General features: G+C 42.6%; 1 protein-coding gene across 3 annotated transcripts in view; it reads right to left on the reverse strand.

Moving 5' to 3' along the window:
• Positions 1 to 720: 720 nt before the first annotated feature.
• KDM5A (lysine demethylase 5A) overlaps positions 721 to 22291 on the reverse strand; it is a 45190-nt gene continuing 23619 nt past the window's right edge. For 2 of the 3 annotated variants that reach the window (XM_083860154.1, XM_083860152.1), the window contains exons 13-28: positions 21595 to 21714; positions 20233 to 20427; positions 19947 to 20128; positions 19568 to 19692; positions 19165 to 19315; positions 17599 to 17716; positions 14532 to 14887; positions 13853 to 13991; positions 12829 to 13008; positions 11249 to 11410; positions 9703 to 10254; positions 8791 to 8934; positions 8490 to 8649; positions 7777 to 7997; positions 5257 to 5667; positions 721 to 3755 (exon numbers count right to left, since the gene is read on the reverse strand). In XM_083860154.1, coding sequence (XP_083716280.1) covers positions 3543 to 3755; positions 5257 to 5667; positions 7777 to 7997; positions 8490 to 8649; positions 8791 to 8934; positions 9703 to 10254; positions 11249 to 11410; positions 12829 to 13008; positions 13853 to 13991; positions 14532 to 14887; positions 17599 to 17716; positions 19165 to 19315; positions 19568 to 19692; positions 19947 to 20128; positions 20233 to 20427; positions 21595 to 21714 — 3429 coding nt within the window. In that variant the 3' untranslated portion in view covers positions 721 to 3542. The remainder of the gene's footprint in view (positions 3756 to 5256; positions 5668 to 7776; positions 7998 to 8489; positions 8650 to 8790; positions 8935 to 9702; positions 10255 to 11248; positions 11411 to 12828; positions 13009 to 13852; positions 13992 to 14531; positions 14888 to 17598; positions 17717 to 19164; positions 19316 to 19567; positions 19693 to 19946; positions 20129 to 20232; positions 20428 to 21594; positions 21715 to 22291) is intronic. The other variant, XM_083860153.1, reaches the window with a different exon arrangement.

A 22291-nucleotide genomic window follows, 5' to 3' on the forward strand; every position in this document is an offset into this window, starting at 1 on the left:
AGGAGGTTGACCCAGATGACCCCCCAACCTCAATTACTCTATAATTCTAAAAAGTGAAAAGATCAATGCATGTTTCACAGCGTGGCTGATACAACAGACAACTGCCTGTTACCCTATGCTGTGTGACTGTGTTCCAAGACCTTCAGATAATTCCCATAATATCAACAATATTAAGTCTTCATTACCAATGGTCCAGGCTGCACAAGCATTCAGCTACAGATGTGTCAAAAGCATAAATCCTAAAGGCAATGGTACTGAAGGTCAGCAGTGACATTTCTCTGTGTGCAAGCAAAGCTGCCAAATTCCAGACTCTGTTTTTCTACATGAAAAACCTGAAAACACATAGCTTGTACAAGCTATACTAGTCAAACCCTGGCCATTTTCAGCTCCTCACAACAGCTCAGGTAATTTCTTTGACCTTTTGTGTCAGACACATGAAAAGAAATAACATCAGCAGTGGCAAGCAGCCTTTGTAGACTACAGCATTAAGGCATATACCTCTCTAGTATTTTTTTGTGTGAGATCTTGTCCCCAGAGCATGAGAGAGTTTTCCCACAGCTGCAGCAGACCTGTAAGAACATTTTATCTTGGCTTTGACTGGCTTCTCTGCATATGCTTTTATAAAAATCCAAACTCCTAGGATCTAGAGACAATACCACAGCTGTAGCTTTGGGTTTTTTCAACCACTAACTACAGGTTTTTCCAAAAGTTAACATTTATTCATAAGTTCATACTATCAGCAATCCTTTGAAAGGAATTATGCTCTTAAAAAACAAGCTTAAAACAATAAGACATAAAGCTAATAATGGTCTTCAGTTCATGAACACCTTATCCAAAAGCAGACGAGACATCTGTGACCAGAAAAAAATGTGGCAACCCTCCTTCCAAGGGTGGAACAGAGGCTCTCCACGTGGCTACATGAAAAACAGCTACTAAAAACGTGACTTTTGCATATGACTCGCACATTTCTTTCTGTTGTTTGCTCTTTTCTGTGCTTGTTACAAGCAGAGTGCCCACGGCTGCGTTGTGGAGCTGTTTGTTTTATGCCAACACTCTCCAGCACACCTTCCACGCAGAGAAACAGGAACATGCAGTGCAGGTTTACTCAGAGGTCTCTTTTCCAGTTGATGGAAATCACACACAACGACTTCATCGCGACAGAGAATGCGGGAATGGTCACCAGGATGTGCTCCTGGCCAACAGGAGATGCTCACCATGGTTTACCTGTTGTGTCACAAATTCTAGGAGTCAGGAAAGAATACAGAACACTGGGATTCTTTAAGAAATCTTGTACTAGTCTACTTCTGGAACGATTAAACATCTGTGACAGATAGTTTATCCACTCCATATAGGGAAACATTTAAGTAGTACCATCAGTTAAAGCTTGAAGGAAAAGAAACAACTGTTTAAATCAGTTTACCAAAACTAAATGTACATTGGGAAGAAAAAAAAAAGAAAATCGGAGGCAAAAAGAGGATATGTCTATCTAAAGCATAGACTCATTTATAAATAAGTAAACAAATAATACTCTTAAATTTGCTAGGGTGCCCGTTCAGCCACATGCTTAACCACAGCTTGCTTTTGCTTTTAACACCACATTAAGTCTTTAAGGAGCAGGAATTAGAAGTCTGTGTCCAATTTGCACTCAAAGCTCCCAAGACTCTGGATCTTCTGCCCTCCATTTTATTTCTTTTGCACTTTTTCCTCTTCCCAGGTAGCAGGCACACATAGAAGAAAACAATAAAGTTCTGTCTACCTGAGCTGAGTCTTTTTTTTTTTTTTTTTTTTTTTTGGATGGATAATTCTGCCAGATAAATAAATTTCCAAATATTAGGGAACAAGAGAAGGGACACAGAACAGTCAAGACAGCACACTTTTGTTTTTGTCAATATTTCTTTAAATCCCAATCCAGCTCCTAGTAAGACTGGACACTACTTACAACACTCCTAGAACTGCAGAAGAATGGAAACACAATAGGGAGCGAGTGGAGAGGGGACAAGACAGCCCAGGGGCTGACTTCAGACATTCACATACACAAGGCCAGCATCCACTGGAGTCATTAAGGCCCAGATGCCCCACTAACAGGAACAAACCCAAACACAAAGGTAGCACATGAAATGTATTTACCTATTTAAACACAGGCAGCTGGTCAAGCTAGAATGGGGAAGGTAACTGCTAATTCCTTGTACTACAAGGAAGGAATGGAGTAAAAAAACCCAAGCCCACGGGCAGGTTTTCGCTTTGTGAACCTCTGTCTGTGCTGCTGGTTAACAGTGGTAAGTATAAAAAACTCAAAGAAAAATAATCTATTTATAGAACAAGTCAGTAGTCTGAGACATTTAGAAAAAAGTAAAAACAAGTCCTTCTTTAAAAATGGATTTACTAAAACAACTGTCACCCAGGATGACCCCAAGCCCTCTGGTCCTCTGGCAAAGCCAGGGGCAACTTCAAACAAGAACTGTTGCTGACTGTACACTGGGGTACACATCCAGCAAAGCCAGCAGGGAGGGGTTTGCACTGTGAACAGTATCTGCAGACTGTCTGCTGGTATCACAGGAGGCCATGCCCGTAGCCTGGTGATACTGGAAAGAGTTGTGAGTGAAACTTTTCACAGAAGCACATGTCAGTGTAACCTCTGAGGTAAGTGGGCTGTCTTCTTTCCTTCCCATCCCTGGGTACAGATCTCAAAGCTGTGCCCTGGGTGCTGTACCTCCTTGCCAGCTCCATCCTGCGCCACACGACTTTAATGTGCAGGAGTGCAGAACTCTAAGCAAAGCCTAGAACAGGAGAGAGCATCCCTGTGGAAAGGGAAGCACTCTGCTCTTCCCAAGTTCTGGTCTAGCTAAATATTATCAATGCTTTCTGGCCCTCCTCAGGACAGGAAGATCGGTTGTTTCCCACTGAGGAAAAAATTTTGCCTAGTGGAGTAGAGTTGGATTTCTTTTTTGGTAAACAGAACCTTTGCTGATTTCTGAGATTATGAGCTTCTCTGCCCTTTAGCTACAAAAGAGAAATTAAAATAAATTCATCCACTTGCTCCCACCCTTATAGTGTAGTGTTAGCTGCCTGGATACGGAGGCAATTCCATTCTCCTAAGACATTGCTCTACACACTGGGTTGGCATGGAGAGGCAAAAGATAACTCCCACAGTCACCTCCTTAGGGAAACCCGGCAGGTGTAAGAGCTCCAGCCTACGCCCACCAGCTCCAGGCCAGCTCCACTGCCAACACGTACTTCTAACACCCTGAAGGGTCTAATCTAACAGCCTCGAGTCTGCTCAGTCCTAGAGAGCCACAGCCACACTCCGAGATGGCAGCACTCATGTCAGAACACCGTGTGAGCTCCCCCGGGCGGTGTGTGCATAGATGAGCCGCTGTCACTGTGCCCTGGCACTCTCCTGTCCCAGGGAGCCGCTGGCAGGGACGGGCCAACCCCTGCACGTCTGTACATCCTTGCAAGAGAAGCTCAGGGCTACATCGGCTTCAAACCCTCTCCTGCTCGAGGGTTCCAGTGGTCCATGTCCCAACAAGCTCTGGGCACTGCTAACTCGTCTCCTTGAGGTCTTCCATTGGTAGTTTGTAGCTGAGCAGGAAGGGCGGAGGGGGGGCGTGGGCAGGGCTGCTGGGGCCCTGCAGGGGCTTCTTGGCACAGTTTATGCAGATGTAATCCTCGTTCTCAGCCATCTCTGGGGACACCCCCACACACACCTGATGGAACCACTCGTCGCAGCCCCCGTCGCACTGCACCCAGTCCACCTGCAACAGAGCACAGCAACACAGCCTGTTACACACAGGGACACACAGTCAGGGTCCTTAGAGGACAATACCTTCTGTTAGACCTACCAGGAATGTAAAAGCTCTGGGGCAAAATTAATGCTCCTATAGAGCTTGTTTAAACAAGCTACTTCAGTTTAGTAAAAACTCTTCCAACAAACCCTGCCCCTCTTGCACCCTCCTTACACTGCAACAACACAAAAACACTCTACTGCTCCTGAGGAAGATGACTCAGCTCTCCTCAGATGAAAGGAGGTGTGCTAAAACCCATTTAAAATGCTCAGGGATGGTTACTTCAGCATAGGTGAGAGTCTCCAAACACACCCTCTTAGACTGCATTATCAAACAGGGCTTTTCTAAGTCTAAGGGTCAGAACATTTAAGCTACAATACAAACTTTGAGCTGAACTTGCTGTAGAACAATTTGAGTTAGAATGTAGGAAGGAAAAAAATGAATTATTTGATTTCTCTAATTCCTTGAATAAAAGTACATGTTAATTGGAGTCAGGGGGCAGAAACTCAGATTTGCAGGGTAAGGAACACAGATTCTCCACTTTAATGGCATCCACTGGTACAGCTCTAAAACTGTGACTGCTGTAGTTCTGCTTTCCATTTACAGGGGAATGGAAAAGCCTATCAGAAAAACAACAATAGTGGCAACCTATATAAAATGAAGAAACATTATCATTATACAGATTTTACTTCAGTTTGTAGCCAACTACTGAACACATTTTCCAAAGTGATTATTAATGGACATCAACAGCTGCAGCTTCAGTCATTACATTCCTGCATCTGCCATTTTTTTGACAAGTATGGCATTCACCCGTTGAAAGTACAAAACTACAGAAATGTACAGAAAAAGCGTTTTGAAAAAATTATCATCAGTCTGTGTTAAAAGCTGACAATCATGACAGGCAGTACCACAGAGAGAGGCAGATCAAGTTTCTTTTGTAATAATCCAACCAGGTCTAAAATAATAGATTATTTATCTCCAGCAACCAAAATGAACTGCTGAAGTCTGTAGATCCCTCAGCCTGCAGCACCACTGTTAACAGAGTGTTTGCAAGAGATACAGAGAATCTACTTCATTTAGGAACATCACACATCCCACTCCTGCTCAGAAACACAGTAAGGACAGGAACATTTCTGAGTCAAAGAATTAGTCCTTTGAATCAGCCAGTGCATGTTGCACATAGTCAACAAAGAATTACACAGCTCGAAGAAGTTAAACTTCCCAAACAAAACAGATCACCTTTTCCCAGATTCTCATTTCCCATCTTCTGTTTTGAAGTACCTAAGAGAATAAGGAAGTTCTACAGTTTAATCTGCTAAATCCATGCACCCACCCAAGTACAGCTCAATCCTCTCTCATTTCTTACCACACCACTTTGGTTTCTCAAGCTGCTCAAGTTAAACTTTACCTGGCAGGGGGCTCTGACTGAGCACTGAACTGCCTGGGACAGAACTAAGGGGAAGAAACTCACTTTGTCCTTGCAGGGCCTTTGGCAGTTCTGAGCAGCACACACAGCATTCTCATCATCCGACTCCTCTGCTCCTGACCAGTCATACTTGGAAGGAATATCCAGAACCTTCTTCTCTCTTTTCTTCTCTGTGCTCTCCTTTGCCAGTTCCACCTTTGCCACAACTGCCTTCTCTCGCTTCTTCTTCCGCTCCTCTTCCTTGGCCAGTTTCTTTGCCAGCTTGTTCAGCTCCTTTGTCTTATCCATGGTGAGTTTTAGCTTCTTCTTCTTGGGTTTTTCCAGTTTTTTCAGCTCTTTAGATTTTTGCTTCATATCTCCAAAGAACTGCTCTGCTCTCTCCAGTTTTCGTTTCCGCTTCCTCTCGGAGGAGTCCCTCCCTCTCATTTTCAGTGGTTTTTCATCCATGCTGTCATCCTTCACAGAAAAAGATACATATTTTACTCAAATACAAATTTCCTGCAAACCTGAGGTCTGAGAAATGTACTTACCTCTACCTTTACCCTGATATGGCATGAAGAAATCTAATCAACAACAAACTGTTACAAATTCTGAACAAAAAAAGCACTTAACTTCATTTTCACCATACTATAAAAACTTCCGAAATGTTATCAACTGTGTCAAAGTAGAATCAGCCAAAAATACCCAGTGGAAAAAGTAAATTATCAGCAAGGGTAAGAAGGCAAAATAAGCAATAATTACAACTCCCTTCTCACATTGTTTTTTAATAGAATTTGAGAAGATTAATCATTTGTTAGATGCTCTTGCTTATTTTTCATCCGAGGTCAGTCTTGCCTGTAATTATTTTTGAGAGAAAGCAACTGCTGTTTTGGAGATTAAGGAAGAGTAATTGGTGAATTCTTAAAATGTATCATCAACTCAAGCAAGAAGAGAAAGCAACATCCGTTATTTGAATGGCTTCCAAACTGGCAGACAGTGTAAATATCCTGGCGTCACCATGAGCTCTGAAATAAGATTCAGATCACAACTGGGGCTTAAAACTGGCCAGGTCTGTCCCTGCAGGTAGAACTCACAGTGACGAGTCCCATTCACACCTGAAAGATTCACTTGTGTTGTCCTTTGTACAAACAGGACTGACTTGATTTCAGTCAATGCACCTATATGCTTTAACCTTAATTATTAATAGATTAGGAACATACTACAAGCCAGTAAAGAGTTTGTTTACTGTACATTACTTAATATAGCTACTCCACCCAAAACCAAATCCTCTCAAGATTGTATCACAGAAGTCTATTTATTTTGTATGTAAATAGACATAGAATATATTCGATTCAAAATGAGCAGTTCTGGTCAAGCAAGTATTCATAAAGGTTAACCAGAAAATGTAACGTACACACACTTTACACTCCTCACCCCACTCCCCTGGAAAAAAGCTCTGCTTATCTATTAATAAAACAGTCCGGCATATTATTTATAAATTGTTCTTTGCTGGCATTCAAACTGCTCTTCAATCAACTCCTTGCCAAACATATTACATTAGAAGAACATTAAGCTTGGGTAGTACTGAGAGTGAAAGGTGGTAAAGCAGCAGTCCTTGGGAAGCAGGAGCAGCTTTATACTCCACACCTCTAACTGATGCAGTTTGGCAACACTTTAACTCACCCACTGTGTATGGATGGCACTCAGAAAATGAGACAACAATTAATATGTTCACCTAACCTCACTGTTCACAGCATCCAATCTTCCATCTTGTACTACTGTACACCACCAAAAAGCCAAGAAACAACCATCATCTTATATTCTTCCTGTGCAGCTCAGTAACCCAACGAGCCATCATAAAATCCATAGGTACACATGGTCAAATTGACCCCTAATGCAGCTAACAGATGATAAAAAATGGGTTCCACTGAAGCTCTTCAACCCAGTAGCTGACCTTCCCTTCCAGCACACATCCCTTGCCCTCTGCATCGATGTAGGTAAGTGATTTTGACTAGACCTCAGAATCAGCAGATAAACCTGCCTGACCCACTGGCAGCTGGGCAAAGCAATCAGGACACCTTCACAGTATATCAATAAAAAAGTTGCTATGTCTATGTTATTTTGAGGAAGAAGAGGAACCTCACTGTCTGCCTTATCAAAACGTGTTCTCCCCAGTAACAAAGTTCAGCATCATACAAGTATCATGTTATATAAGCTAAGTGTAACATTTCATCTTCCTAAATGTTTCCTGTAACTGTTATGCAGATTGTTTTCAGGCATAATAAGAAGAGTGTTTCCTCCCTTAACCTGTTGTCTTCTAAACTAAGTTTGCACATGGACCTACTTGAGAAAACTGTTCTAAATATGGTTAACTGTGGACAGTGCTACAGCATGAGCAATCAAGAACTGAATTTCTGAATTTCACTTATTCTGTTGTTTTTTGTAATCTACTATCTCTCCAGGTGAAATCCAAACATGACAAGCAACTGAGAACTCAACTATTCAAGATCATCTTTATAAAAATCCATCAACAGAATGTGGTGGGTTTTTTGCTCCCCACCAGAACATTTCTTTGGGTTCCCTTACCTCCATGACATGAAGAAACCTGTCCTCAGAGGGAGGATGAGTGGCCTGCAAAATCCTCCAGATGTGCTGAGTTTCATCCAGAGACACCTCGAGCAGATCTCCCACCATCATCAGATCTTCCAGCTGAGCTTTAGCTCCAGGTGACAGCTCCAGCACGGGGGGCTCCAGACTGCGCGGCACCAGCGGGCTCTTGCGAGGCTGTTTCCTCGGAGTGCTGGAACCTTTCACACAGGAGACAAGACACACAATCCTTAAGGCTGGAAAACACCCCTAACGCTATCCAGCTGTGCCAAGCCCACCACTAAACCATGTCCCCAAGTGCCACACCCACCTGTCTTCTGAACACTTCAGGGACAGTGATTCCACCACTTTCCCCAGGCAGCCTGCTCCCATGCCTGACCACCCTTCCAGGGAAGAAATCTTCCCTAACATCCAATCTAAACCTCCCCAGGCAAAGCCACATAAAGATAAAAGGAAGAGATCAAAACCAAAAGAAATTATGTATTTTTACAACATTTTAAGGTGGGAAACAGTAACAACCAAAACACATTGGCCAGGTTTATATGTCAAATATCAGGAAACTAACTGCAGTGCAACTCTGCTATAAGTTCCTCCAGACAACATATCCTGGACAACAGAGCAGTTCCACTCCTCACTGACTCTCATCCTGGTTATCTACTGAATTTTATCTCAATGTATACAAAAGCAAGTACCTTGAGAGCAGCTTTTAGAAGCAGAGGAATAGGCATGTTCAGCACAGAAGGAGGGAGCAGTCCACATGTGTGTCACCACCTCCTCTGATTTAATGGGGATTTCCTCATCACAAAACAAATTGGGCTCCAAGCTGCTGGAAGATTTTACACTGGCATTGTCCTGAAAAAGACCCACAGAAAACATGCAATATCTGAATCCAGAAAACACCTGCTTCCAATAAATATTCTGAAAAAAATGGATTAATAAAAGGCAGGTGTTCTGTATTAATTCCATGCAAACAAACCACTCTGGATTACTCACCTTTATGTCATAGCCATATGTCTCCCTGATGTCTTCATCAGAGTCTGTCTCTTCATCATCATAATCCAAAGTCTGCCGTGGGGATGAGGACACACTCCCTATCACTCTGTTAAAGGCTGACTGCTGGAAACTTGTCAAGTGTCCCTAAAAAACAAGGGAATATGGAAGTGAAGCAATGAAATTTCCAGGAAAAATCTGTAAAAACCTAAAGACTTATTAACAAAGAAAACAGTGGCTCTTCTAGCCTGAGGATACCTGCCTGGACACCACAAAAGATTCCAGTTACAGCAAAGTGTGAAAAAAGACAGGGAAATATCCAAGTAAAATGTTTCATTAGATTCTGGTTACCTGTTTTTTAATAATAGTGACTAGAAAGATCTAGATACTGCTTTCCAGTGCTATAAATTATAGCTTCTTCACCACAGCATGACCTGACCTCACTCTCAAGGTGAAGTGGTCAGCTATGGAATTATCAGTGTTTGACTACATTCCTCAGTGAAATATACTAACATGACACCAAATGCCTGGGAATGACAATCCAAGAGAAATTATAAATACTGAGACCTTGGATTCTATCAAGAGGAAAATGGAATTTGGACACCAAAGCAGCAACTGTCTTACACATCTTGAGGCCTGTACCCAGCTGTTACAGCTGACCTGATGTTTCTTACACGCACCTTCAGCAGTTGCTATTGACAGGAGTACAGAGCAACAGGCCTTGAGCAGCAATGTACTCAACAGAAGCCAGCGAAAACCTGCAGAGCACTGAATTAAGTACGGAGTTTTATCATGCGAAGGGCCCAGCTTTTCACTGCCCTCCCCTTTCCCTCAGACTTCTCCAAGAAAAACAAGGCATTTTGACACATTCAATTAGGGCAAGCACAGGGCAAAGCAAACGATTCCCGTCCCTACCTGCAGGTCGGGGTTAGCCGCTGCCTTCTGCAGCTCTGCACTGATGATCTTCTCGGTCTTCTCACGCGCCGCCTGCTCCACCATGCGCTGGCTGAGCACGGAGAGCTTGGCCAGGGCGGAGGAGAGCTCGTCGGTGGCCAGGGCCTGGCGCGCGCGGTCCTGCCAGCTCATGGCGCGCTCCGTCAGGCACTGCAGGGCCTCGCCCTCGGGCAGCCGCACCGGCAGCTTCTGCAGCGACACCAGCAGCGACAGGATGGTCTCCAGGCGCGGCCGGCGGGAGCGCTGGCACAGGGGACACAGGAACTTCACCTCCTTGGCCTGCCAGCTGGAGCCCTTCTTCTGGGAGCTGCTCTTGGGCAGGGGCACGCAGCCGCTGTGGAACCAGTCCTTGCACAGCTCGCACTGCAGCATGAATCCGCTGGCCGTCTTGCGGCAGATGCAGAACTTCACCTCCTCGATCCGGTCCACCATGGTCATCTTGGCCAGGTTGGCTGCCCTGAGAGCGTGCATGGCTTCAATTTCCTTCTGCTCCCGCTCCTTGAACACAGCCACCTGCCCAGCAAGGACAAAAACATGCCATGACCTCCGCAGTTAAGAGAGATTTCATTTTATTAGCAACACAGGAAAAGGAAAGAAACAGCCAACTCAAACAGGTCAACACATCTAAACTAGCCCAAAATTTAGAAACTATGTGATCTAATTAAAACTTATACCTAAGATACCTCCTCCTCAGTTGCTCATCACTCCCTAGAGTCCTTCTGATAGAGATACTATGTAGACTTTAGATAACCTTCTCAACATCTACAAAGTTTCTGAAGTTCAAAATATAAGGCCACTAGAAGAACAGGTTTTGACTCCAGAGAAGATATCAGAATCTGTTCCGTTCATCTGTTTACCAAGACAATGGAGCTGAGCATTGTTTCAGAAGCATCTGAGTGACCACACCTCTTCTGAAGCAACTTGCACTTCCTTAATGTTTCCATTCAGGTAACTATAACCAAGCATACTACAGTAAAATACATTGTGCATAAGCTATATTAATGGTCCTGCATATTTTTGCTTTGTTCCCAAAGAAACGGCAGCCAGATGACAGCAAATTCTTCTGATAAGCAGCATGAATATCTCCCAAAAAGGAGGAACCAAACAGAACATTCCCTATAGCCCAGTATCCATGACCATTTGCAGGCTCATCACAAAACTGACCTAACCAAATATGTGCTGGTCCTGGTTAAGGCAGAGCAGCACTTCACTACTTCATGATTTCAAAAATTGTTAATATTAGATGAGCAGCCACAGATATTAACCCAAGAGCATTTAAGTCTTACACATACCCAGTGGTATTAAATACCAGCAGTTATACTCTGAACTGTGCTTCCCTCTACTTTCATTGCAATTCAAGTTGAACTACATTCTTGTGTCAAACACCATATTATGCGGTATGTTTTTCAATGAAATTCATTTATCAGTTCTTCCCTGGAATTTCTACAGATTAGATATAATTTCAGTCCACACATCAGGAGACACACCACCTTTCCTTGCTCCTTACCACAGCTGCAGCATCCCTGGCCTCCTCCAGCCCATCCTCCAGCTCACTGAGGGATTCCAAGTCCAGATCTTTCTCCTTTTCCTTCTCCATCAGCTCCTTGGCCCTCTTGCGCCGGTTCTTGCTGCTGCCGTAGACGCCGATATCGGTGCGCGGGCTCAGGACCTGCAGGGGAGGAAACTCACCCTGTCAGAGCCAAGGCACATCCCACCAGGAGTGACTGCAGTGTCACCAGGGAACAGGAGCTACCCAGCAATGTAACCCCTTTGGTACCTGCCAGCTAATGCTAGGAAAAGGAGAATAAACACAGGAGGATAGAGGTATCTCACAGTTATCCAACTGGAATGTAATCAGCAACCAGTAACATGGCGGGTCAAACTGAGCCACTGTGTTTGCTGATTAAATTATAGAATTTATTTAGATTACACTATCACACATACAGCTAACCAAAATACTACATGCAGTTAGGCATCCATAGTTCAACATTCATTTCAAGGGCCTTCATCAATCAAGTCTTAAAAATTATTTCATATTTACATCAGCAATTTGATTTCTGAAAAACCCCTAAAAGTATGCTATGATATGAGAGGCTGAAAAGCACTTTCAAGGACAAGAATAAAGCTTTAAGGCATCATGACTAGTTGGAATGCATACTTAATATAAAATCTAGCGAATTAAATTCAATATAGGAAAGCTCAAATTGCTTTTAGGAAAGCAATTTAGGAAAACACAAGACTAGAACACATTAAATAATGAGTAAGGCAGAAGAATATAGAGAAAAAGCTGTATCTAGAGTGTATCACAAAGTGAACAAAAATTAGCATGAAGAGGTTGCAATAGGGAAAATCCCACTGGAAAGTGCTGAACATCAGTACCCCCTTTGAGACTCAAGATGTAATTACTGCACTTCACACAGCACTAGGGAATCAGAGAGGGGGGATTATGTCTGGATTTGGAATCTCACTAAAAGTGAAGACAAACTGCAGAGAATTAACAATGTAAGAGAATGAAAAATAGAGCCCCTGAGAATGCAGTTGAACTGGAACTGTTTTCCTTAGAAAAGGGAAGCCTCTCAAGTAGATATGACAGATCTTCAAACACATGATTGATTTTTATTAAAACAAGGACAGTCACTACATCCACTGAAGTGAAATAAACAGTAGCTGACTAATTTTTCTTAAACAGTTTATAAAACATCTATTTTCTTAGCATTTAAATAGTGAAGCAAGTGAAACCATTTATCAATTTGAGACAGGTCTGTGTCCATTTCAGGTCTATATTTCTTCAATGACAAAAAAAAAGCTTTACTTTTCCTCTTCCTTCAAACTTCCTTCTCTCACTCTTAGAAGAGAAGATCTCTTACTTTGAAAGTAAGAGATGAGGTTGCCTATAAATAAAACAGGACTAACCAAACAGACTTTCTGCCTTTTTCATGCTGTTGACCTGAGAACAGAATTACATTCTATTCTGAAAGGTGACGGTGTAACTTAACCTGGTGTAACAGAACCAGACAGGTGAAGGCCACCAGGACCAATTTCTGCCGGGGCAGTGTGCCCTGTGGCAGGGCAGAGTGTGCTGCTCACCTGCAGCAGGCTGTAGCTGGAGTTCTTCTTGAGGAAGGTCCTCCCGGTGCGCTCCCTCCAGGCGCGGGCAGCGGCCACCTGGGACTCCAGCTGGGGCAGCGCCTCCAGGCGCACCGGGATGGGCCGGCCCTTGGCCGACAGGCTCTCCAGCTGCTCCAGGTACGCGTAGTTGCTCCCGTTCTGGGGGGGAAACAGATTTTTTTGAGCCGACAATTCCATCCTTGTATCAGCTGCCAGCCTAATTTCCAGCCGTACGCTATTTTGTTATTGTCTAAAATAGAGTTCCATAGGAAAGGAAAGGAGGGCAGTGTTTCAATCCACTGTTATTCTAAACAATTCTCTCATATAGCTTTTATTTTAACAGTCATTTTGACATGGCCAGCTGGCTTATGGAGTAGCACAACATTCCATTCCCAGTTATCTAAATGCTGTCTGTTTAACAGCAGGAGTTGCATAGGGGCTGATGTGAAATCAACTGGGATCCTCACTTGAACTCCCACCAAGTACCTGGTATAAGACAAGCAGTTCTAGTTTGGCAATCAGCACCCAGAAATATCACAGAACTCTGGATCAAGTTATGTGAGTAGACCAGTGAAAGGGGAGGTTACTGAATTCTGGCCACCAGTGCCATTAAATCTTACAATATCTTAAGGAGAAAACAAAAGACAAAACAAAAATTTCTACAGCCAGATCCAAAACTGGAAACCTGAGAGCATCCTCTGCTGCAGCTAAATATTTTCAGTGACAGCATGGTGAACAGTTCCAAAACCAAATACCGTATCATAATGAATTTGTTAGCTTTTACATCCACTCTGAAATGCATAAAAGGAAGGGAAACTGAATAGCCAGCAGGGAAACAAATGCACAAAAAGAAAATCAAGTACACAAGCTCTGGTGAGCACATTTGAGAGCCACAGCAAGGCTTCTCTTCAGGCCACCTTTGTGAGGAGAGGTGCTAGGAATAAAGGACACATCTAAATAAAAGAGTGCAAGCAGAAGACTCCAGTCCCTGCTGGAAGCCTACCTGGATGGCCTCCACCTTGGCTGTCCAGTCTCTGGCTCGCTGCAGGGCTTCCTTCAGTGCCAGCACATTGGGCAGGTAAGCAGGGATGTTCTTGGCTTCATTCACGATGCCCTCCAGAGCCATCATACTTTGGCGTGGTCTAGAGCAAGAAAAACCCAATTCCAGCCTTCTCTCATAATGCCAGTCATCTAAAGCCATAAATTTGACAGGCTGGTGAAGCAGCTTCATCACTACACTGCAGTGTAGGATACCAGGGTTCTATGCTTGGAGGGTGCTACAAATAACAGGAGGTGAGAAAGCTGATGGGCTTGGCACAATCAAGCTCAAAGGGGCACAGCATCACAACCCCAGAACACCAAGGAAGCTGTCTTGTGTTGATAGCATAGTCAGGGCTCTTTGCTGAGGGGAATCAATAGCAAATACAGCAGCAACACCCACAGCTTCAGCCTCCTGCCACTGTGCAACGTGATAGGGAATCAACACTTCTGCAATTCATCCATCTCACATCCAACTCTTGAAAAATCTAACTGCTGGGAGGTAAAAAAAAAGAAAAACCACCAACAAAATAAGAAAGGTAGCTACAGCTTCAAAGACCCAGCTTTTCACTGCACTTCTCAGAAGAGGATGAGAAACACACAAGTGTGTGACCTCTACGAACAGTTTGGAAAGGAACACTCACCTGGCCTGCAGGCAGACCTTGGCCTTCTCCTCCCACCTCTCTGAGACTGTGAGCAGCTCCTGCAGCTCAGCCATGGCTTTCTCTACAGCGTGATGTGGTGCCAAGCCCACACCAGAGTCAATCAGCTTCTTCATCACATCCAGGGTGACTCTTTGGGGATCCAAGAGGGTGGACCTCACCTCATCCAGCCACCGTGCCTGCTGCAGCTCTTGCTTCAACCTTGGCAGTTCAGGAAGTTCTACATAAAGGCCAGAGCCCATGTCTATCAACTCCTGCAGCTTGGAAGAGTCTGGGACCTCATCAATCATGGCTTCCTGAGCACGCTCGTGAAATTCTTCCACATCATCAAGCAGATTCTGAAGTAACACACAGCACAAATCAGTTAGGAAAATCCACCCACAGAATCCAAAAGAAAATCCAACTGAGGGATCAGTCAGCTGTGAGTTTGTATGTGATCATCACATCAGTCTAAGCCTCTATACACAATGCCAGCTAGCTGTCACAAGCCATCAAGTCTGACAGAAATTAAGTAACAGACCATCCCAACTTATTTGAAGGCCTAATGTTTGATATCCTAGGCACATTAGTTGCATCAAACTCTGCACCTAAAATAGTACAACTGCAAATGACAACAGCTCCCAACAAAACAGAATATTTAGTGCTGCCCAGTCAATGTTAGTTTTAAAATAGTGGGGAGAAAAGGGACTTCTGCAAACAGGTCATCATTTCAATAGTGCCAGGGGCATTACAGCAATGACAGCAACACACAGCAGAAAAAAACATACTGAGGAGAAATAACAAGCCAGAGATGTATGAGAACACAAATACCATGGATCATGAAAATAACAATGGTGAAGTTTAAAAGTAATATTCTCTAAAGCAGGACCACCACTTATAAGTATCAGGGCTTTATTGCACTAAAGAAAGAAATGAAAATGCAAAACCCTCTTATTAAAGAAGACAATTTCACAGAAATCCAACTGCACTGCTGCAGTTTTCCTCATCCTCATATTTCAGCACTGCAATGAAAAAAAATCAAAGAGAGCAAACAGACAGGAAAGAATCTCTGCAGGAGATTAATTCAAGGACATTCAACCAGCATACTCAATTGATTCACCCCCAAGTCTCTTACCAAAAGACAGTTATTTCTGACAGCAAGCCCTGCATTTCCTAACCCTTAGCTTACTGCCCTTTTTGCCTGATGCTGCTTTTCATGACTGTCTGGAAATCAGAAGGCATTTATAAGAAAGAACAAGATCTACATTATAAGGATTTTGGTTTAGGGAACATACTCAGAATGCTTCATAGTGGCAACAGTAAATTATTACAGTTTAATAATTATAATGCCTTTTGTGTTAAAAAATACTCATCACCCAACATGACAATTATTTTGCTATTCATTATGATGGATAATTGCATTCAAATGCCATGCTAAAAGCTAGTGAGTGCTTAGGCATAAATGATCATTATCTGACTTCATTCAGAAACTAAAAGACTACAGTTTGTAATCAGCAAAATGACAATATTTATTTATTGACTAGTGATTATGCTGAGGCTTCAAGAACATGCACATGCACAGGCAGAGTACTTGAACCAGAAGCAGATCCCTAATGCTGAAGGGTAGGGGAAGACAGACTAGCTGGGAGAAGATACCAGACAAAAACAACAAGCTTAAACTGTTAGGAGTTAATTCCGTGCCTGAAGCCCTCTCATCTATGAATTATATTTTAATTAGAAGCAGGTTTTAAATACATTAAAAACAAAAAAGTCCTTCTGAGAACAATCTTACGTGTCTACCTAACAGACGATGATCAAACTTCATTAATAAATATTAGTAAGTATTTTTAGTATTTTTCCACATATTTTTATGTGGAAAGAAGTGAAGTAAAACCATCCTATCATATGAGGATGAGAAAGCACTTTCCACTTTATGAGATGCTGGCAAACTGGTTAAAGAACACCTTTGAAGGACAAAGATCAGCATCAACAAGCCTGGCAAACCTGCACACTAGAGCCCTGTGGTTTTCTGAAGGAAACTGTTTTCAGCCAAAAAAGCCATTATTATGAAAACAGTAAGAAATTCCAATATAAAGTCTCTCTGATCAACACTGAACTATCATGGAAAAGTTTATATAAAATTCATGAAGGACATAAACACTAAAAAACACTTGTGGAAAAGAGGCTTTCTAAAAAAAAAAAAAAAACCTAACTTATTTTAAACTGTATGTTTGGCTATGCAGCAGCAGCTAACACCCATGGTAATGTTCAGGATTTTAGGCCCTCTATCTAGTACTATACAACACCCATGAAAGTGTACAAGCAGAGCATGCAGGTTGATAAGTGATTAACACACATCTCAGGAAGCATTTCTCTAGGCAAGAAATCTTTATTAAGGATGTTCCTTAAGCAGTTTTCTACAAGTTGGTTAGTAGGTGAAATACTGTTTAGTATTTCATCACCAGTGACAGAGAAACAAATTAAGACTGCTGCTGAAAACACTTGCTATGATGCAGAGTGCCAGAATGATAAATGGTAATAGCAGCCAGGGGAATCAGTATGATCTGCATCACTTATTAGTCTAGATTCATTCCCAGACAGGTGCAAAGATATATATGAAGGGCAGGAAATGCAGGCCATGCATACAGATTAAGAAGGCTCTAGCCTGGAAAGCAAGGCTGAGATGTATTTATGGAGTAACTGACAATGTGGCACTGCTTCCCTGCTGCCCTGAAAAGGCACAGGGTAGGATTTAGCCAAAACTTCACCTCTACAGAGAGCACTGATGATGGAATAAGACTAACTGGTTCAGAGATCTAGAACTGGACAGTGGACAGTGCTGGACAGTGACAGGGGAAGGGGATCTTTTATCTTTGTTTAAGCTGTACCACCACACCTGACAATGCCTGCTGTTGCACCAGGCACCTTGAAAAAGTGCACGCAAAGTTTTACATCAGAAGCTTTTCATCCTCTACACCAGGCAAAATTATCTGTTTAAAAAAACATACTACCACAACACCAGAACAAAGGAAAAGGCACAACATGATCAGAGGGGCAGATGCAATCTCACCTTGACTTGCCGGGCCTGGCTGATGACACAGGGCAAGCTGAAGAGCTGCTGCACAAACGCCTTCAGCTCCTCCATGGTCAGCTTGGTCCGTGTCCTGCCACTGTCTGGGCTCACCCTGCTGTACAAACAGGCATAATTAAATACCAGGTGAGAGGTAAGATGATGATCCTTGGATTTAGTCACAGTGACAGAAACCAGCTATCAAGATCACTGAGGAGCTACCAAAACCATTTCACCACCTAAGAACTCAAAAAGAAAGACACAACTTAAGCTGAACAAGAATCCCAAAATCCTGCAAACAAAATTTAACACAATCCCCCTAAGCCTCTTCAGGATCATTTACCCTGCCCTTCAGAGATACAACTGTCTAAGTGAATTTCAAAATGAGTTTGTTACAAATAGAAGAAGATAGCCCCATAAAGTCTGCTTTGGGCAGCTCAGGAAGTTGACTGACATGCAGTCTGCCATGCAGTGGGTCCTACAAGCAAAAAAAACAAACAGGAGAGCCTTCTTTATCCTCCAAATACAGAAAAAATGCTTCTTTACTGTGTAACATAACAGCTTTCCAGTTAGAATAGATTGCTACACTTGGATCTGTGGTACAACTAACATTTTAGTGCTCAAATTCAAGCAAATATGATATATGCATTATGTTCTGTGTAGCAAAGTTGGGCATTATAATTAACAAGGTATTTACTTTTTACTCTGTCAAAATGTCTTAAGTAATACACAAAAACCATACATGCAAGAAATACAACCAACTAAAAAACCAAACCTTATCAGAGGAACTGCAAGCTACATAAATTTACTGTACAACTGCTGCCACAAGAATTACAAAATATGGAGGCAGTCACTTCATTGAGCTATTTTCTATGGGACTTTTATTCAGAGCACAAAACATACGGGATAGAAGGAAGAACATGCTCCTGAAAGCTCATGAGAGCAGAACAAGGAACACATCCAGCAGACTGCAGAGGCAAAGCCTGCAGGAGACAGAGAAAGGCTGAGGCAGCCACAGGCGAGGCAGGCAACACAGAGAACCAAGGGAGTTACACTGCCCCAAGTCACTGAGGCGAGGCACTACTTGTCAGCCACATCACTGCCTCCCACAGGCCTTCCCAAAATGGAACAGACTGGCTCAAACTATGGACTGGTTTTGCTCTCTGCACTGCTGTGCTCCCCCAGATCCTTTTGTCACTAACACTCAAAGTCAAAGCTTACTCTCATTACATTTTTACCTCCAGCTGTCTTTCCCTACAACTCTCCCACACGTTCAGTGAAATACTTCATCAGCAATCACACACAGCTTCTCCAAAGGATTTCATATTTCAGTACATAATTCAGCTGAAAGCAGAATGTTTATCACACTGCAACTAAGTCACCTTTTGGCCCCTTGTGCCACAGTATCTGCCTCCACCCCTGCCCACCTCTCAGTGAGTCACAGCACTAAGGAAAGGAAACACAGAGAAGCTTGCACACAGTAAGGCCTCAGGCTCTTTAACTCTTCCATGTCTAACAAAGTAACAAAGAGGCAGATGGAAAGCATTGAAAAACTGCCTGTCCTACCTGTGTTTTTGCTTTTTGCTCAGAAGCAGCTGTGCTACTGAAGCACAGGTTTCTGCTTCTTTCACAGCATCTCGGAGCCTGCGGAAAAGATCATTCTCTGGGTATTTCCTGTCTTCAGCATCCTCCAACATCACTCTCAACTCAATCACATCTGTAATAAGAGCACATAAATAGTTTGTATGCAATTTAAAAAAAAAAAAAAGATTTTAGATTGCTTCAATGGCCTCCAATCAAGGTTCCAACAGGGATGTTCCATTTGAAATGCAAAATGCTAATCTGCATTACACTCTTGCATTATTTCTTTTTTTCAATACATAAAAGATGGTATTTCTCTCATTAAATGGCAGCACAGAACACATGCAGGAGTTTCAGGACATCCTATTACGAATGACAGAAGTCTGACCTTTCTTGTGGTTGAGGTTGGCAGACAGAGCCTCTGTAACTCTACTGACCCAAGTGTCGTAAGACTGCGCTCTCACTTTCACTCCATACAGCAAAGAAGGAAGATCTTCCAGTGGATAGCGGTACCTGAAGGAATGGAAAAAAAGACAGAAAAAGTATTAATGCCCATGTCAAAGTATTGGTAATGTTGAGTTTTTCCAGCATGGCCAGAAAAACAGTATGTGTACAATACTCGTTTGCTTAGGAACCAAGAAACAAACAGGATAAAAATACTCCTTAAATAGAAGAGGGAAAAAGTGTGACCAAATATATTTGGCCACTGGGCTACAGCAAACTATTAGATATTGAAGAAAAGTAGGGAGAAAAAATATCCTGTGTACCTTAGACACTTTTTCTGCATGGGGCAGGGACACAAATCAGAGGGGTGGTATAAGCACACCAGGCGCTCGGGGTTACAGGAACACGTCAGGGCTGACAAGAAGCACGTGGTTCTGCAAGCTGTACACTGACGTTCATCATCTGGAACCAGCTCAAACACCTCTTCTTCAGACATCAACACCCCCTGACAAAAAGAATTAGACACTTGCTCAGAAATTCTAATGCAAGCAGGGGAAGCGGGAAGCAAAAGTTTCTTTTGCAAGCAAAGGGTCGTCTCTTCTTCCTCACCATCTGCACAACAGACTCCCTCAGCCGTGTCTCCTCCTCTATCAGCAGAGTCATCTCCTTGCAGACCATGGCAGCCAGCCCCACGTCCAAGCACTCTGGATCTGCAGCCATCTTGAAGATCAGCTCCTCGTGGGAGAACACACAGTGACGGCCCAGCCTCCGGTAGTGACTCACGCACTGACGCCCGATGGGCAGCTGCAGAAAACACACCACCATCACCCAGGGAAAAACTCATCCCTTAGCTCCCATTTTCCTACCTTTGACAAAAACTGGGAAAACACTGAGACTAACAGCTGTATTTGATGGGACAGAGAGAATTATAACAACATTAAACCATGTTACAGATGAGGACAAACAGGGTCTCAAAGCTATGAAGGGGCATCTTCCATAATCTTACACAACTAACTTAAAGACAGGAGTTTAAGAGCTGTCCCAAGCTCTTTTTACTTCCAGTGGCAAGAAACTGGTGCCAAAGAGGAGTCATCTGGTCTACACTAAGGTGAATACATTCCCCTCTGGATATTACAATGCTTGGACAGGGACACTTAACATAAGATTCTTAGAGTGAACCAAAACTGGTATCACTCCTTTTATGCCTTTTAAAGCAAAAGGATGCTGAATGAATTTGCCACACATATTTCTGGTTGCATTTTACATAAGCAAAGGAAATTTCACATGGCTGGTGCAAGTTAAGCAGTTTTTCACAGAGGCTACACACATATTACATCATGAGCACTGGAGGAAAAAAAGGAGGCCTGACAAGCTGCAAGTCCTGCAGACAATTTTTCTGATAAATAAACAGTAGTCTTTGAAAAAGGGCTAAAATTTCCATTCATAGTTTAAAAAATGAAGCTAGAGATAAACTAGAGATGAGAGCTTAATTTCCAACTGTAAACCCTGGATAGTAACAGAACACTCCTTTGACAATTTCCTGAACAATCCACATGAGCTATGCACTGATGTGGCACAGACATTACAACAGCACTAATATGATTAAAAGGCACAAAGGAGGAACAAAGACTGTCATAAGCCTACCTCCAACATTCAAATGACAACAGTACTTCAAGACAGGAGACTTATAGCAAATTCAGAAAGTGGCATCACAGAATTACTAGCTAAAGATACCGTGAGATGTCACTTTTTGGTTAACCAACACTTAAAGAGGAAGAACATGTGCCCAAAGTTTCAGTTTGAAGTTGACTAAAATTACATGCTCCCCAAAATTAGTTTGTATAATAGAAACTTCCCTCAGTTTCTATAAACATAAAATACACTATTTAACTGAAAAGACTGTTCAGGTAGTTAAGTTACTAACACACCACTTGCAGAGGTCACATAGCAAATATATACAGAAGAACAGACCCAGTCAGCAGTGCAGAAGTTCACAGCTTCAGCAAAGTTATATCCCTGGTTAAATCCAGAGTGATAGGCACGAGGAAAGGTCACAACAAACTCGCCAGCACACTGATTGGTCCTGAAAACCTATAAAAGGGAGGATAAAGGAAATAAAAAACATGTAACATGCAACAGCTTAAGACACAAAAGTATAAGATATTTGAACACTACTTTTTGTACCCATGGATCACCACAGGCACAAGTGGTAAGGATTGTTTCTGCCTTCTTAACATGAATACTCAATTTACAGCCTTTTTCAAAAAGAGATGAGTATAGAAGCCAACAGTTGAAAACTGTTTTTATGAATCCCAAAAGGGATGTTTCTCTGTCATCATTTAATCCATTGTACCACAAAGTGCAAAAGCTTCTGGAAAGAAGTTTATGGCTTGCTTTGTTGGGGTATTTGCCAGGGAAGCAATTTATCCTAAGACAAAAGCAAATGATAGTCACTGCTGCTTAGAGGTCTGCAATCAATTATGTTTGGTCAGAAAAGTATTTTGTAATGCTGAGATTTATCCTGAATGTAAGACAAGTATTTTATGTCAAAAGCTTCTAAAGGCATTTCAGACAAACTTGCTGTTACACAAGGAAAAGGGTTTTCTTTTATTAAAAATTAAGTGTAATACACAGCATATGCTTGTTCTGGAAGGTATTTTATGTAGGA

This window comes from Zosterops lateralis (assembly GCF_965231275.1).
Source record: "Zosterops lateralis genome assembly, chromosome: 4".
Classification (NCBI taxonomy): Eukaryota; Metazoa; Chordata; class Aves; order Passeriformes; family Zosteropidae; genus Zosterops; species Zosterops lateralis.